The 17,891-nt window shown below is 42.0% G+C and overlaps 1 protein-coding gene across 1 annotated transcript in view; it reads left to right on the top strand.

Moving 5' to 3' along the window:
- RYR3 (ryanodine receptor 3) overlaps positions 1–17,891 on the top strand; it is a 508,260-nt gene that overhangs the window by 153,519 nt on the left and 336,850 nt on the right. The window contains exon 2 of the mRNA XM_034994885.1: positions 8,328–8,447. Coding sequence (XP_034850776.1) covers positions 8,328–8,447 — 120 coding nt within the window. The remainder of the gene's footprint in view (positions 1–8,327; positions 8,448–17,891) is intronic.

The following is a 17,891-nucleotide window of genomic DNA, read 5'->3' as shown; positions in this document are numbered from 1 at the left end:
TATATTTGGGGTAAATACCCAGTAGTGCAATTGCTGGGTCATAGGGTAGCTCTATTTTTAATTTTTTGAGGAACCTCCACACTGTTTTCCAAAGTGACTGTACCAACTTGCATTCCCACCAATGGTGTAAGAGGGTTCCCCTTTCTCCACAACCTCTCCAACATTTGTTGTTTCTTGCCTTGTCAATTTTGGCCATTCTCACTGGTGTAAGGTGGTATCTCAATGTGGTTTTGATTTGAATTTCCCTGATGGCTAATGATGATGAACATTTTTTCATGTGTATGTACATGTAGTTTTTTAAAGCCATGAAAGCAAATGAGGTAATGAAGGAAGGGAGTGCCGGTAAAGGAAAGAACTCAAAGGAACAGTCTGGGAGGACTCTAGGGAGCAGCAGAGAGGGGAAGGGGAAGGCATGGCAGCCAAGGTGACTGAGGAGCATCTGCTAGTGAATAGAGGGGAAAGCCAAAAGAAAGTCTACCCTATGAGCCAAATGATGAAAGTTTTCAAAGAAGGAAGGGATTATAAACTCTATCAACTTTGTCGCTTGGGATCTCGAAATTTCCATTTTACTGCGTTTTGCAACTATCAGTGAGTAGTAAGGAATGAGAGATGGGAACCATCCCTTATTTTTGAGAGATTAGAAAAACAATGAAGAGTTCCAAAGGTGTAATCATACTACATCAAAAACAGACAACAGCAAGAGAAAACTCGTAGAAAGGTTGTCTCTAGGGACAAAATAAAACATCAGCTTCTGCGAGTTGGACATTGGACTAGCTAGCCTCCTCCCTCAGCTTATAACCTTTAGCTTCAATGATTTTTAAATGAGATTAAAAGTATTTGTATGTCTCATGGGGCTGTTGTGGAAGCAGGGTATCCTAGCTCCTTCTATATAATCCCCACTATTTCCATGTTGGCATTCCAGACCCTACAAGTAAGAAAATGAAGATTTTTGTATGCAATTTTTATGCATAAGCATTTTTGTTACTAGCTGTTTTCCAAGTATACGATTTGTTCACTAATCTCACAAACATTTTTACTCAGTGCCAGGCACTATGCAGAGCATTTAGGGTTCACAGGGAAATGAAAGGCCCCTGCCTCCAAGGAGCTTAGAATCTAAGGAAGCAAATAGTCAGAATGGTTGATATTTAGAACATAGAGTAGACCACCAGTACCATTAATCCTTGTGAAATAATTGAGGGGTAGTCTCATCGTCTTAAAAGCCCACTGATTTTTCGCTTGAGAGGTGCTTTGGGGTAAAGGCTGACAATGAGCGCTCTCACCCATGTCCACATGTATTAAGCAGATAGCTGTATCAGTTATCTGCTGCTGTATCTAACTGTATCAGTTTCCTAACATAGTGTCTGATGTTCAAGATGAGTGGTTGGGACACATCTTCCTTTTTAGAGCAATAAATGGTTATGGATTTTCCTCCGCAGTAACGCCTGCACTTAAATGTGGACGATGAAATCTGCTGGACTGCACTCTGTCCCACGCGCTCCCTGCTCACGAGCTTCTTGGTACCGGTGATGTGCAGATCTAACTATAGGGCTGTCATCAGCTGCCTAATGATCTACCTTAAATAGGACTGTCAGCCATTTTGTTTTGTCCCAAAGGGTTCTTTGCAAATGATCCACAGAGAAGAGGGGGAGCCAAGGTGCCCCCAGCCATCAACACAGAGCTCCAAACATGGTGGTTGTGACCCTTGGGCTGGGAGCCAGGGTATAAAAGAGAAGCATTAGGCACACAATAGGCAAGCTCCATTCATTTTTAAGTTCAAGGTCTTTCAGCTGGAGGAGTATAGAAAGAACTTTACTTTGTCAGAGATGACCTATGATAATATGAAATCTAAGCCAAGAGAGTCAAAGGCTATATATCCTTGTTCAGGGACAATCACTCAACACCAACACAGGCTGAATCTTTGACAAGAATAGCTGGCGCTTATGAACCACATAGCTTGGAGGGATGCTGACAGATGATATACCTTGGATTGTAATCATTCCTCCCCCTCTCTTACAAGTTTGGGGATGATGTACACCCCTTCCAGTGTTACAGCCATTGGGCGCAGAAAAATTTTGTTTATTATTTGATTTTTAGCTCTCTGGTTGTTCTCTCTGGCATTGTGCTCTGTGATTTGGTTACTTTTCAATGTTGTATGGCCATGTGAGGGGGCTGGGAGTTATCTATTTTTATCAACACTATCACTGTGGGTCTTAAAGTTAGGGAGATGTGAATTCAGACCTATTACTAAGGTAAGTCTCTCGGGAGATTCTTGGGCATCGTGGTGAATAGAACAGGCTCCTGATTCAGAGAGTCCCAAGGTTCAAGATCAGAATCTATTATATAATTTATATGCTTTGTGGTGCTAGGCAAATTAACCTCTCTGTGCTTCAACCTCTTTATCTACAAATAGAAAGGATATTAGTATCTACCTTACAGGGAGGTTGTAAGGACAAAACTGAGCTGCTGTGATATGGTGGCACATATGACTGTTCATTAAATATTCCCTGATTAAAGTTGCCTGAGTCCTCTGATCCTTGGTATCCTCATTCTTACAATGATTGTGTTGTTAATGTTAAATAATCTAGGGGGAAATCTCAGCAGTGTGGTATGGAATGAATAGTTGATATTATTATCAATAATAATAATAAAGTAACAAAACAAAAACATCTGAAATAGGCTTCAAAGCCTCATTATTATTGCTTATTCTCTACTTTTTTATGTCAACTTCTGTTCTCATGAGATTATTCAGTTCTGACTCATCAGTGAAAAGTGACCTTTTATGCAGTAATTATTATTACATGAATGAGAGTAGACAAATCTCTTTTTAAAATCTGATTCCATATCTCCATCAGCCAACATGCTTTTGCCAAACACGTTATGTTTCTAGCTTGGATGGGGAAGTAGTTTCCTGCACTGAGTTTGTAATTAACTAGGGTTACAAGGTAAAAAACATGCATTCAATAAATTCTAACCGGGTGTATATTGTGCATAAGGCACTATGTTAGTATACTGATAGGTGTAAACATGAACCAGATGTGGATCCTGCCTTCAAGGGATGCAAAGACAGCCGAGAGGGCTGGAAGAGAGCATGGATGCAGACTGCCTGGATTGGGTACCAGACTCTACCCCTCTCCACCGTGGGACTGTGGGCAAGTTACTGAACTGCTCTGTGCAGGGGCTCCTCCTTTGTCAAGTGCATAGTAGTACTGACACCATAGCGTTGGGGTGAAACTCAGGTGGGTTATTACAGACAAAGCACAGTGTCTGTGCTGTAGTCTGAGATCAATAAACGTTAACCATTTCAAAATACATAGTTGGGGATAAGGCTGCATATAAACAAACATAATGTAAGAGTACGGTGATATTGCTATGGAAATCTGGATAGAGGAGAGATTACGTAGGCTTCATAAAGGGATGTGGTATTTGAGCTAAGCTTGGGAGGATAGATAATATATACACATGGAAGAACAAGGCAAATCAGGGCAGCTTTAGAATCAGATAGTATGAGTAAGAGCATGAAGGGGTGGACAAGGCAAAGGAACTCTACAGGGAAGAAGTTGAGAAAAAAAGAAAGTGAAGGTCTTCATATGCTGGTTCAAGGCATTTGTATTTGCTATGTGGACACTGAAGAGAGGGTCGTTTCAACAGAAAAACGGTGAGGTCAGAGCTGTGCCTCTGGTAACAGACCAGAGGAAGAAAGCTCTGAGTGTCTTAATAGCTTGTCTTGGTCCCTAGACCTCCAGTCTGTCCTTTCTCTGGCCCATTTACTGTAGGACCAGAAGGAGGGAAGACTCAGACAGGAGATGATGATGTTTGGGCCTGGGTTGCTGAGAGGTTGGATGTGTCACTACCAAACATGGAGAACATAAAAGGATGAGTAGACTGAAAATTGCCTTTGGGTGCATTGGGACATGTTGGTTTGCAGCGTTGATAAGTATATGGATAAATTCAGGAATGAGTGGAGGTTTGGAACCTTAGAGTACCACCAGGTTGGAGGTAGAGATGGTCCAGCAACTCCTCCAAATAAAACTGGAAGCCTGAAGAATGGATGAGATTGCTAAAGGAAGCTGACAAGACCACCCTTGGCCAATCCCTATATGTAGGGATAGCAAGAGAAATTGAACATGGAAGGGATCCATCAGACAGGCAGGAGAACAAGGAGAACACAGGGTTGAGTAAAGGGACAGAAGAATTTCAAGAAGGAGTGTTTTAGGGATGCTAGACAAGACTTACTTGGGAGATGGGAAGGTAGTAGGAATGGAAGAGAGATGAGGCTGGAGGCAGAGGGGAGAACTCACTTCCAGGGGAGTGGGCAGAGACCGTTTGATGTATTAGGTAGAAATCAGGAAATGCTTACATGATCTTTGGTATTATTTCCTAGGAAGTTAAGACATGTGTACCCCTCATCCTTAAGGACAGAGACTAGGTCTAAAAAGTCTTGTTACTGAATGTTATGCCTTCTGACCTAGCACTTTCTTCCTCTTTATTTTGTCTTTTTGTCTTATTGTTGGGGGGAAGTGGTGATTTGATATACACTGAGTTGGATCTGGTGTGAGTCCTACAAAAAGGGGAAGGTTTTATGGTCTTGTTCCAGTGAAACCAGAGTTCAGACAAGGTGAAAACATATTATTTAAAAAATCCCATAAGTTGATAGAACAAAATCCCAGAGTTGTGTTACTTTCTCTATCAAAAAATCCTTTTCCTTCCTGGCACAGAGGAAGAGAGGGAAGTGCCCTCTGGGAACTGGAAATCCTGGTGAAAGAGCGCAAGAACTATAAGAGAATAAGAGAGCAAGAAAGGGAAGATTGGGTTCATAGAGCAAGATAGTCTGGCTCTGAGTAGGATAGTCTAGTTCTGGATTTAGAATAGGAATCGTCTAGGTTTTGCCAAAGAATGTTCGCCATAGTGTGTTACTAAAACTGTGGAATACTTAGGACGGGGTGTTCATTTTGAAGAGATTGTCCACATGAACCTTGAAGTTAGGTGAGATCATGGCTCAAGTGGCGGGGACAAAGGCTATGACCTGGCCTTTTGGCCGTCAGCTCCAATACTCCTGTATTAATAGATCTTGTGTTATAAAACCTGCGGTGCTCTGAAGTCTCCTGGCAGAAGGCTTTGTCATTGGATGGTAGTCAATAAATGTGTGTTGAATTCACACAAAAATGATCAAATTTTCTGATTGTAATTAAGAGATCAATGAGGGCGCCTGGGTGGCTCAGTAGGTTAAGCAATCTACCTTCGGCTCAGGTCATGATCAGTCCTGGGATTGATCCTGCGTCGGGCTCCCTGCTCAACGGGGTGTCTGCTTCTCCCTCCCTCTCTCTCTTTCTCTCTCTCTCTCTCAAATAAATAAATTAAATTAAATCTTTAAAAAAAAGAGAAAGAGAGAGAGAGATAAATGGTGGGAGAATTAACTAGGATGTTGATAGTTTGCCCAAGAAGATGCAGAGATTGGGTATCACATACCTGAAAATAGAAGAGTTTTGCACCTGAGTAGGAAGGTGATCCAAATTTGGCATCGAGGGATGGGAGGAGTGTTCGAGCTTCTGGGGAGGGGAATTACAAAATGTGGAAGAACCTGCAGCCTCCAATTACAGGGAGTTCCTTGGAAATGGTATCCCCTGGAAATACCCAGATTTGATTTAAAGCAAAGGGAGAGAGGGAACAGGGGAAGAAAATGTACATCAGCACAGGAACGAGTGAGTGAGGGAGGGCTGGTAACCGGAGGGGCTTGTGTTCTGTGTTTAACCAGGGAGTGAGAGAGTGATGAGATGGGTTGACTTGACTTGTGGTTCCACATGGAACTTCGGTGCAAAGATTATAGCGTCAAGTACTCGAAGGCTCGAGATGTCCATCTGTTGAAGGTTTACAGAGGTGGTCGGTGCGAAGATAGGCATGGGCTGCCGCTTCAGGCTGTATCCAGGTCAGCATGGAGCATCCAGTGTCAGCCAGCATGGGGAAAAAAGTGACAGTGTTTGGGGAGCAGGAAACTTGGCGCATAGTCCCTTGCCCATATGTCTGTCACCCAGAGGGCGGACCTAGGAAAGTTTGTATGCTGGACTGTTCTTCAGCAGACAGCTGTTGAGCCAGGGCGGGTCCCTTTATCGCATTAGCTGATGGGCAGCCTAGGTTAGGAAGATGGGAATTATAGGACAGGTTAAGTTTCAGAAGACAGAGATGCGGGGCGCCTGCATGGCTCAGTCATGAAGCATCTGCCTTTGGTTCAGGCCATGATCCCAGGGTCCTGGGATCGAGCCCCGCATCGGGCCCCCTGCTCAGCGGGGAGCCTGCTTCTCCCTCTCCCACTCCCCCTGCTTGTGTTGTCTCGTCTGTTAAATAAATAAATAAAATCTTTTTTTTTTTTTTTTTTAAAAGAGAGGCAGCCGGTGCAAGGTCAAGCCAAGGTGGTGTGGGCACCTTGGAGTGGAACGGGCATGGGAAATGAAGTCATGGAAACAGGTGTCTTCAGCTCAAGCTGAGGAGAAAATTTTGGCAACTCTCACCCGTTCCTGAAAAGTCTGGTCCGTAACACACTCCTGTGATTTCTAAATGCCTGTTTTTGGGGTTTTTTTGTGTGTGTTTTCTTTTTTTGCTGGTGAGTTGTGCGTAGGTGGGAGATACTTAAATATTCCTCAGTAGGGGGTCCTCTTGACATTTTGGACAGAAAAATTATGTGTTTGGAGAACTGCCTCTTTCAGTATAGACCCCTTAACTCCCGTGACCCATTGGGCAATGCACGTAGCGCCCCCTCGGTCATTGTGACAACTGAGAGGAATCCCTTGCTGCCTGTGCCCTTTGGGAGGATGTGATTCCTCTGGTCACCACAATAGCTGGGGGAGACTCCACCCGGGGGAAAACTTCATTGTCTTCAGAGATTTCACTGAATCCGCATTTTGAGAGTGTAGTGCTATTCTGGAGTTTTATTCCATCTCAACTCAAATAAAGACCATGAATTCTGACTTCACTATAAGCAGAGGCTTTTGACTTATTACTGACTCAATTTAATGATGAACAGGGACATTTCCGTGCCAGTAAGAGTGTGGAGCTTTTTTTTTTTTCTCTCTCCTCAGTCTTCTTTTCGTATGTCTGTGATTTGTGGCTTCTCACATTTTCCTATAGCCCCAGCCCAATCTCTGGGTACCAGCAGACATCTTTTGGGGGGATCTCTTACTATTGAATCTCTTTATCTTCCCATCAGGTGGAAGGATTTTATTTTTTCCATGTGACTAGGCACGTGGCGGACACCTTTCAAGAAAAACCATTTCTGTTTAGTCCACCTGTCCAATATTCTGGGACAAACACTAACACCAGGGGGCATGGGGATGAGGCAGGACAACAGGAGAGCCTTTCCTAAGGAGGAAGTTCCAACTGGCCCTCCTCTTGTTACTCCTTTAACTCAACCACACCTGCAGTTGTTTTTGATGTTGGAAACCCAAAGTAAAGTTAAGTGGTGGGGAGAGTGGGGGCACAGATGGACAGACTGGAGGAATGATAAGGAAAATTGTTTCCTCTCAGCCTCAGGCAGGTTTGTGCAAGAGATGCGCATGTTAGTGTAAATAGAGGTTGGCCTCGTTTCTGGACCATCAACAAGAGGAATGTTTTTCAAACAAGGTCTCTGAAACTTCAGGAGGGTTGTTTTGAGAGTGATGCGTAGGAGAGAGGTCCCCCTCCTTAGGAATTCAGAGTGGTTCCTCTACTTGACCTTCAGCTCCTCCCTCCAATGTGAATCCTCCAGGCTTCTCTCAGCCTTCCTTTCCCATATGTTTAGGACTCATTTCCTGTCACCGTCCACAGCTTCCTTCTGTCACTCCTGGCGAATGTGTTACACACTATGTGCGCCCCCATCGGGCTCTTGCCTCTTCCAAGCCTGACGCCAAATGGATTTCCCTCCATGGATCCCATCTCTGCTTGATCTCTGCTGTTGTCTCTCTTCCCCTAGATCACATCTCACTGTCCTATTCCTGTTGTTTATTTGGAGATTGCTTAGATTTACTCTCATGTCCATCCATGTGTTGAAATTGTCTTCTCACCTGGATTGTGTGCCTTTCCTGTGTCCCAGCAGTGAGGCTCATGCTGCAGATGTCTGTAGCGTATATGTTCCACATACACGGACCTGCTCCCGCTAACACCACCCCAGAGTTGAGAGTTCTGACTCCGGGGAGGTGCTCAGCACGGCCCTGTGAATAGCACACTCTCCTTTTCTGTATCACATGCAAAAGCATGTACCTCTCAGTGTACCTGATAACGATGCAACAAGGTGACTTGGGGACCTGGTTCCACGTGGGGAGGCAGCCCCGCTCACATGTGTGTCTCTGTTCTGCCGGCAGGAAGATGAGGTGGTTCTCCAGTGCATCGCAAACATTCACAAGGAGCAAAGGAAGTTCTGCCTGGCAGCCGAGGGCCTTGGGAACCGCCTGTGCTTCTTGGAACCCACTTCAGAAGCCAAGGTAAGACTGATCGCCTGCCCTGTGCCTTCTCCCCTTGGCCTCCCAGCAGTCATTTGGGGGAAAGGAGCTGCATGGAGGGGATGAGGAAGGAGATGAGGAAGAAGGGAGAAAGAACACATTGTTTTGGAAGGGGGAAGCAGATCAGATTTAAACCATACCTCTCCCCAGCGCAGGAATCCCCGCAGTAGGAACCCAGAGCAGTGAAGAATTGTTTGCCATTGTTACCAGGATACCAATGATGCCTTGAGGGCACTGTCAGCCCTCACAGAAGAGGTTCTCCTCATCCTTCCAGAACACCGTTTTGTGTTAATTCCTGGAAGTCTGAGTGCATGTTCTTTACTCTCAGCTGGCACCGATAGCTCCAGGGACTCACGGGCCTTGGGCTTGGGTTTCGCAGCAAGCACGCTGCTCTCTGTTCTGACTGTGCTGAGATCATCATCCCCACCTGCCTGTGGGGATGGGGGGCAGAGAGGAGCGTCCATGCTGGTCCCTGCCTGTGTGGTGGCATGTAATGTCCTCTCTCTTCAGCCGCACTTTCAGACCATCTCTGCTTTTCTTGGTCTCTTTGTCAGGTGGATCTGTGTTCACAGTACTTTGCCGTCCTGGCCAGATCTTTAGATCAGTCAGGGTTCTCCAGAGAAACATCTCTCACTTTCTCTCGATGGGTGGGTGGGTGGGTGGGTGGATAGATAGATAGGGATTGAAGATATTGCCTCTTGTGATTATTGGGGCTGGCAAGTCTGAAATCTGTACATCAAATCAGCAGGTTAGAAACTCAGGCAGAAGTTAATGCTGTCTTGAGGCAGAATATTTTTTTCTCCAAGAAACCTCACCTTCAACAGATGAGGTGAGGCCCACCCACATTCTCAAGGTTAACTTTTACTTGAAGTCAACTGTAGATGTTAATCACATCTATCAAATACCTTCACATCAAAACCTGGATTGGAGCTTGATTAAATAATGGAGTCCTGTAGTCTAGCCACGGTGACATACAACTGACCATCCTACCCTCCATGCTCAGTTTTCTCACAGAACCTTGTTTGTTTGTTTGTTTGTTTGTTTGTTTGTTTAATAAGCAGAAAGTTGTTACTGTATTTTCCAGTAGGCCCGCGTGATGGGCATGTCATTTCTGCACAGGAACCTACACAATCACAGACACATATGCGTAGTTCAACCGACTCCTAGAACACCAGATATGTTCCCTCTTCTGGCCTGGCCCTTCCCTTTCCACGAAATATTTCCCCTGATTCCCTACCATCAAATTTTACAACCACCTGTGCCACTCTTGGGTTCTCGGAAGCTAACGTAAGGTGTGCAATGAAGTAAGAAGGTGTATTCCCAAGCCTGGCGCTGAGGGTGAGCCATGCATCTCAAACACCACTCTTAGCACCAGCTACAGAGCCACCTGTGACCTTGGCATTCCTAGTCAAGGGCATTTCAAGCTAGTTGAGACTCAGAGAGATAAAATTGAGATAAATTCTAGGGAGAAGACAGACCTCTGAGAAAGAAGAGATGAGATAAGGTTCTCAAAAGCTATTCTTAGTGTACAAGCCCTAAGAAAAAGAGGTCACATTGAAGCAAGGTGTGAAAAGGTAGAAGAATGAGAAGCAAAAGTATGCCAACATTTGCTGTAGACATGAGACTATTTAACACTTCGGAGAGCTCTTGTGACTTTCTGTTTGCCATGGCCCACTCTTCTCTGAAGGTCTCCTGAAACTGCAAATGTCAGCAGATGGAAGCACTGTTACTCAGCTTCCCTTTCAAAGATGCACAGCTCCAGGAATTAAAAGGTGTCTTGTTTTATAAGAAAGACTTCAGAATTAGAACCAAAGACCAGGAAACATGGAAAGGAAACGTTGCTTCTTTATTTTATCAATAACAGCAGATACTTTTTTTCCTGTCATTTAAAAAAAATTTTTTTAAGATTTTGGGCGCCTGGGTGGCTCAGTCGTTAAGCGTCTGCCTTCAGCTCAGGTCATGATCCCAGAGTCCTGGGATCGAGCCCCGCATCAGGCTCCCCGCTCGGCAGGAAGCCTGCTTCTCCCTCTCCCACTCCCCCTGCTTGTGTTCCTGCTCTCGCTATCTCTCTGTCAAATAAATAAATAAAATCTTTAAAAAAAATTTTTTTTTTAAGATTTTATTTATTTGACAGAGACAGTGCAGCAAAGGGAGAGGGAGAAGGAGCTCCCTTCTGAGCAGGGAGCGTGATGTGGGGCTCGATCCCAGGACCCTGGGATCATGACCTGAGCCAAAGGCAGACACTTAACCTACTGAGCCATCCAGGTGCCCTTTACTGTCATTTTTAAGTGGAAAATTTGTTCCCAGGAATTTACTACTTTTCCTCTGGCCCATATTATCCCGTCTATTTTGTACTAACAGTACCAGCTGGGGAAGGGGGGTGGGGTAGGTCTTACTTTGTTTAACTTAACATCCAAACTCCTGAGACTCTCATGGACTGGTTGGCACTAGTCTGTGCGGTGGGACAGGAACCACCACTTGCCTGCTGGGACATGTCAGGCACACCTTTGGGAATCCTTGCTTCTGAATCCTCCACCCCAGATGACAGCTCAAGTGCAGAGACGAGATCCACATCAGGCAGGTAACCATGACTTACAAGCCTCATGTACCAGAGGAACCGGGGTTTCTTGTAACAACCCCACAGACATAGCCTTTGGGGGCCCACAAAGGACACCTCCCCCCAGCTAGAAGAGTCTTACACTTGGGGAATTGCAAAGATACGGCTTCCTAGTGGAGTATTGGTGTCTTCCCATTGCAGACTCAGGCTGCCGGTCAGGGATCATTTTCACTATAAGCAGTGTTCCCAAGTAACCTCATTCACATATCAGTTTTACCAGGTTGTCCTAAGAACAAGACTGGACAGTTAACTGAAGGTCCTATTCTCATGCAGAAGGAGTAAAGAATTCCGTAAGCCTTCTCCCACAGCAGTCTTCATTGATGGCAATTATTTAACTACTCTGGCCTTGTCTGATGTGTCTGGAACCCCAGCACCTTTCCAAATCCTCACTTTTGCCTTCCTTAATTTTAGATCATCAAAAAGTAAGAAGCGTATGGGAACTTTGTGTTGAAGATCAGTTTCAGCAGACCAAGGTTTGTTTCACTGACTTTAATGAGGATGAAATGGAAATTGTGAAGTGAAACAACTTAACCCTCATGCCCTTTATTTATTTCTTTTTTTAAAGATTTTATTTATTTGTCAGAGAGAAAGAGAGAGAGCACAAGCAGAGGGACAAGCAGGCTCCCCACTGAGCAAGGAACCCAATGTAGGACTCGATCCCAGGACCCTGGGGACCCCGGGATCACGTCCTGAGCTGAAGGCAGACACTTAACCAACTGAGTCACCCAGATGCCCACCCTTGTGCCCTTTAAAAGCCAGCAGCGGGCGTATCCAAAATCTTCGGGCTCTCAGTGTCTCAGATCAAAGTTCTGTCTCTTTGTTAGGGAACACTTCCTGGTCATGGTGTATTCAAAATGAAAAATCTGATTTCAAATCCAGTTTTCAAACTGAAAATTTCCAGGGGAAATTTTAGTCCTGTTGCCCTCCACTTCCTCTTTTGAAAATGAAGAATAGTCTGCTCTGGTTTCTGAGAAGTTGGATAGGCTCTACAGACCCAGTATTAAACATCTGCGATTGTGCAGACATCATTATGTAGATGGCATAAATTAAGAGAATTCTAGGCTAAAAATAACTTATTTTCTATTATTTTTATTATCTTTAGCTCAGAATAGATTTACTCTTGACTTCTAAAAACCTAAGCCTGTGCAAATTTGCAGAGAAGGAGGCTCAGCCTGAGGCTGTACGCTTTTCTTTGAACTTCTGATTGCTATTTTAGAGTGTAGTAGTCTCTCTGGACTTAAGATCTTATGAAAAGCCAAACTAGGGGCGCCTGGGTGGCTCAGTCAGTTAGGCGTCTGCCTTCGGCTCAGGTCATGATCCCAGGGTCCTGGGATCGAGCCCTGTGTCGGGCTCCCTGCCCCACAGGGAGCCTGCTTCTCCCTCTCTGTTTGCCTCTCCACCTGCTTATGCTCTCTCTTGTTATCTCTGTCACTGTCTCTATCAAATAAATAAAATCTTAAAAAAAAAAAAGCCAAACTATTATAAAACTTATTTAAAGAAAAAAAAAAACTCCCTTGTCATGTGAGAGAGAATGAGAGGTGGAAAAGGTATACCCTTTTGATTGTTTGGTTTACATTTATCAGGCATCATGTGCTCCATGCCACGTACCACGGTGGGTGCTTACATGCTCTCATTTAATTTTTGTCGCCCTATGGAACAAATACTGATCTCATTTGCAGAGAAGGATACAAGAATTTAGACAAAGTTAAGTAAATTCCTGAGGATGATTCATTCCAAACTTGAATGACTAATTCTCTAGTACTCAGCAATAAAGAGTATCATGGATCCAACTTACTTACGGATAGAGAAGCCATATTTCTCCATGTGGTTAGATTTTAAGATTACCTGGGCAGATCTCCATACCCCCTCCCACAACCTTCCTGCATCTGTCCTCTGAATGCCTGACACTCCAAAGTTAGAAATTTGTATTTTGCTTAAATCAAGTAGAAACTATTAAAATACAAATGTTCCGAGAGAACACATGAAGCAGTGTTAAATTTTTATAGCTAATTTTTTAGTATAAATGACATCATCAGGTATTTTCTTGAAACTTGAAAGTTAATACAGAGGAATAAAGGAGATCACTAAGTGCCTCTGTCTTAGGATATAAGGTACAGAAACACTGGGAATGTGGGATCAAATGTCTACCACATTGAATTAAGATAGTTTACCTGTCTTGATGTCTCCCCTCCACCAGACTGTGAGCACTGAAGTGAAGACAATGGTTAAGACAGTGATTAAGAAACATGACCATGGACCATGGAACGAGACTGCTTGGGCTGGTAATTCAGGCTCCACTGATTAACAGCTATCTGACCATGGTTCCAGTGATTTTACCTCTCTCTGCCTCAGTTTCCTTGACTTGAAAACTATCCATCTTAGAGATTATTATGAAGATTCAGTTACATGTGTTCCTAATTGTAAACACTTATAACAGTGCCTGATATACCCCAAAGTGCTTTTTAAGCAATAGCTTTTTTTATCCCAAGCATGGAGTCAGACACACTTGAGGTCATCAGGAGCCATTGCTTGATGAGTTACCCACATACTGAATTAGTTAAATTAGATAAATATTTAAATTAAATATTTTATTTATTTTTTACTTTTATTTCCAGTGTAGTTAACATATAGTGTTGTATTAATTTCAGGTGTACAATATAGTGATTCAACAACTCATTGCTCGTCATCATAGTGTACTCTTAATCCCTTTCACCCTATTCACCCCTACCCCCACCCACCTCCCCTCTGATGGCCATCAGTTTGTTCTCTAGAGTTCAGAGTCTGCTTTTTGGTTTGTTTCTCTTGTTTGTTTTGTTTCTCAAATTTTACATATGAGTGAAATCATATGGTATTTGTCTTTTTCTGACTGACTTATTTCACTTAGCATAATACCCTCTAGCTCCACCCACATGGTTGCAAATAGCAAGATTTCATTTTCTCTGATGGCTGAGTAGTATTCCATTGTGTAGATACACCACATCTTCTTTATTCCTCTATCAATAGACACTTGGGCTGCTTGCATATCTTGGCTATTGTCAATAATGCTACAATACACATACGGGTGCATATATTTTTCAAAGTTAGTGTTTTGTCTTCTTTGGGCAAATACCCAGTAGTAGAATTACTGGGTCATAGGGTAGCTCTATTTTTAATTTTTTGAGGAGCCTCCATATTGTTTTCCACAGTGACTGTACCAATTTACATTCCCACCAATAGTGTACAAGGGTTCCTCTTCCTCCACATCCTCACCAACACTTGTTATTTCTTGTCATTCTCATTCTCTCCATTCTGACAGATGTAAGGTGATCTCTCATTGGGGTTTTGATTTGCTTTCCCTGGTGATGAGTGCTCTTGAGCATCCTTTCATGTGGCTGTTGGCCGTCTGCATGTCTTTGGAAAAATGTCTGTTCATGTCTTCTGCCCATCTTCTTTTTTAAGTAGGTTCCACGCCCAGTGTGGAGCCCAAGGCAGGGCTTGAACCCATGACCCTGAGATCAAGACCTGAGCTGAGGGGCACCTGGGTGGCTCAGTTGGTTAAGTGACTGCCTTCGGCTCAGGTCATGATCCTGGGGTCCTGGGATCGAGCCCCACATCAGGCTCCCTGCTCAGCCGGAAGCCTGCTTCTCCCTCTCCCATTCCCCCTACTTGTGTTCCCCCTCACGCTGTCTCTCTCTCTCTCTCTCTCTGTCAATTAAATAAATAAATAAAATATTGAAAATAAAAAAGACCTGAGCTGAGATCAAGAATCGGATGCTTAACCGACTGAGCCACCCAGGTGCCCCTCTTCTGCCCATTTTTTAATTGGATTATTTGGGGGTTTTTTGGTGTTGAGTTGTAGAAGTTCTTTATTTTTAGATACTAACCCTTAATCAGATATGTCATTTGCAAATATCTTCTCCCATTCAGTAGTTGTCTTTTAGTTCTGTTGATTGTTTCTTTTGCTGTGCAGAAGCTTTTTATTTTGATGTAGTTCCAGTAGTTTATTTTTGCTTTTATTTCTCTTGCCACAGGAGGCATATCTAGAAAAATGTTGCTATAGCTGATGTCAGAGAAGGTACTGCCTGTGTTCTCTTCTAGGATTTTTATGGTTTTGGGTCTCGTATTTTAGGTCTTGAATCCATTTTGAGTTTATTTTTGTATGTAGTGTAAGAATAAATATTCTAAAGGCCTGGATTTGACCATCAACAGGACATTTACGACATTTAAAGTGAAATATTAATGAGAGTCAGAGTGAGTAAGTTAGATGAAAAGGATTAAGCAATGAGTGAATAGTTTTAAAGAATAAAGTGAATCAGTGGGATGTACATTTTTATTATTATTGATTTCTAATTTAATTCTGTTATGACCAAAGCCATGCTCTGTAGATTTAAATTCTTGGCAATTTATTGGGACTAGTTTATGGCCTGACATGTGGTCTATCTTGCTTAATATTCCATGTGTTCTACTTTTTAAAAGTGGGTCTTTTTCAGTTCTTAGCTAGTGTTGTATGAATATTAAGATGGTTGATCATGGCATTCAAATCTTCTGTTCTTACTGAGTTGTATTTATATGTTCTATCAATTACTGAAATAGAGGTGTTAAAAACTCTGAAGATTTGTCTATGTCTCGCTTTAGTTCTGTCTGTTTTTCATGTATTTTAAAGCTCTCCTTAGGTGTGTGTATATATATAGGATTTTTATTTTCTCAATGAATTAATCTTTGTGTGATTATCAAATGCTCCTATTTATCCTTGGTCTTATTGTATATTTTGATATTAACATAGCCATAAGCTTTCTTATGTTTACTATTTTGTGGTATATCTTTTTCTATCTTTTTTTTTTAAGATTTTATTTATTTGACAGAGAGAGAGATAGCGAGAGAGGGAACACAAGCAGGGGGAGTGGGAGAGGGAGAAGCAGGCTTCCTGTGGAGCAGGGAGCCCAATGTGGGGCTTGATCCCAGGACTCTGGGATCATGACCTGAGCCAAAGGCAGACACTTAATGACTGAGCCACCCAGGCACCCCTCTTTTCCTATCTTTTTGTGTTCAATTTCTTTATCTTTATATTTAAGGCATGTCCCTCATAAACAACATATTACATACAACATGTTACTCCTCCCCCTTTTTACAATCTCTGCTGTGTTATTAGAGTGTTCAGTCCACTTAAGTTTATTGTAACAATTGATAACCATTGGATTTTAGTCTACCATCTTACTATTTTGTTTTCTTTTATTTCCTCTGGTTTTTATTCTTCTGTTTCTCTTTTTTTACCTTCCTTAGGATAAATCAAATATATTTTAGTATTCTATTTTGTCTCAATTGGCTTTTTAGCTCTACTTCTGTTTTATTTTTTAGTCCTTACTTTAGGGATTATAATATAAATCCTTAACTTCTCAGAGTCTGTCTGGAGTAGTATTATACCACTTTCCTTTTATCCTCTGTGCTATTATTGTCACATGTTTTATTTTTACAAGTTACATAATATGCAGTACTTTCTTATTTTTGTTTCAAAGAGTCGTCTTTGAATTTGTCTCAAGGAAATTAAGAAAAGGAAAAAATTGTCCTTTGTAATCATATATTTACCATTTTCAGCGCTCTTTAGTCCCCTAGATCCAGACTCCCATCTAGTAGCATTTTCCTTAAGCCTGAAGAATGTCCTTTAGCATTTCTTGTAGTGCAGGTCTGCTGGTGACAAACTTTCCCCACTTTTGTTTCACTGACAATGTCTTTATTTTGTCTCTATTGTTGAAGGATATTTTCTCTGTAAATTCCTTGTTTGATTTTTTTTTTCTTTTATCACTTTAAATATGGTGTTTTACCATCTTTTGGTCTCCTTTTTTTAAAATGAAAAATGATCTATCATTCTTATGATTCCTCTCTATGTAGTAAGTCTTTTTTTTGCTGGCAGGTTTTAAGAATTTTCTTTATCTTTGATTTTAAACATGTTGAATTCAAAAGTACTGTAAGACATCCAAGGAGAAATTTTGATAGGCATCTGAACATATAAAACAGAAGTTCAGAAGAGAAGTTGGGATTAATCTTTTCAAAGCTTCAGAACATCTTTGCTTTTCAGTTTGAATGATTACATTTGAGGGTGGTTTTCTTTGCATTTATCCTGCCTGCGTTTTGCTGAGCTTCATGGATCTTTTGGTTGTTGTTGTTTTGTTTGTTTTTAATCAAGTTTGGAAACTTGGGGGCCATTACTTCTTAAAATATTTTTTCTGCCACATTTGCTCTTTCTGAAAATCCAGTTACTTATATATTAAACTGTTTGATATTTTTCTATAGGTCCATAAAATGGTTTATTTTTTTCAACTATTTTTCTCTCTGTGCTTCAGTTTGAATATTTCCTACTAGCTTGTCTTTATGTTAACTGATACTTTTAATATAAATGTGCCTTTAACTGCCTCCAGTGAATTTTTTCCAGCTATGTATTTTTAAATTCTGAACTTTCCATTAGTTCACTTCTAAGGTGTTACATAGTAACCTCAAATTCTCTTCTGCCATTATTCTCATTTTTTCCTCTAAGTTTATTAACATAGTATAATAGTTATTTTAAATATTTGACCATTAATACCAGTATCTGGATTGTCTGTGGGTCTATTCCTACTAACTGAGCTTTCTCTTGATTATGAGTCACATTTTCCTATTTCTTTTGATATCTAGTAATTGTATACTGAAGATTGTAGGTGGTAATTTTTTATCTTCCCCTGAAGATATCTCCCCCTCATTTTTTTATCTTCCCCTGAAGGGTATTGCATTTTATTCTAGCAGGCAGTTAAATTATCGGTGGACCTCCTTGATCTTATGGAGGCTTAGTCTAATTTGGT

This window comes from Mirounga leonina, unplaced genomic scaffold (genome assembly GCF_011800145.1).
Source record: "Mirounga leonina isolate KUSES-001 unplaced genomic scaffold, KU_Mleo_1.0 Mir_91, whole genome shotgun sequence".
In the NCBI taxonomy this organism is placed as follows: domain Eukaryota; kingdom Metazoa; phylum Chordata; class Mammalia; order Carnivora; family Phocidae; genus Mirounga; species Mirounga leonina.
Note: the sequence above shows the minus strand (reverse complement) of the source record. Positions and strands in the feature narration are given on the sequence as shown.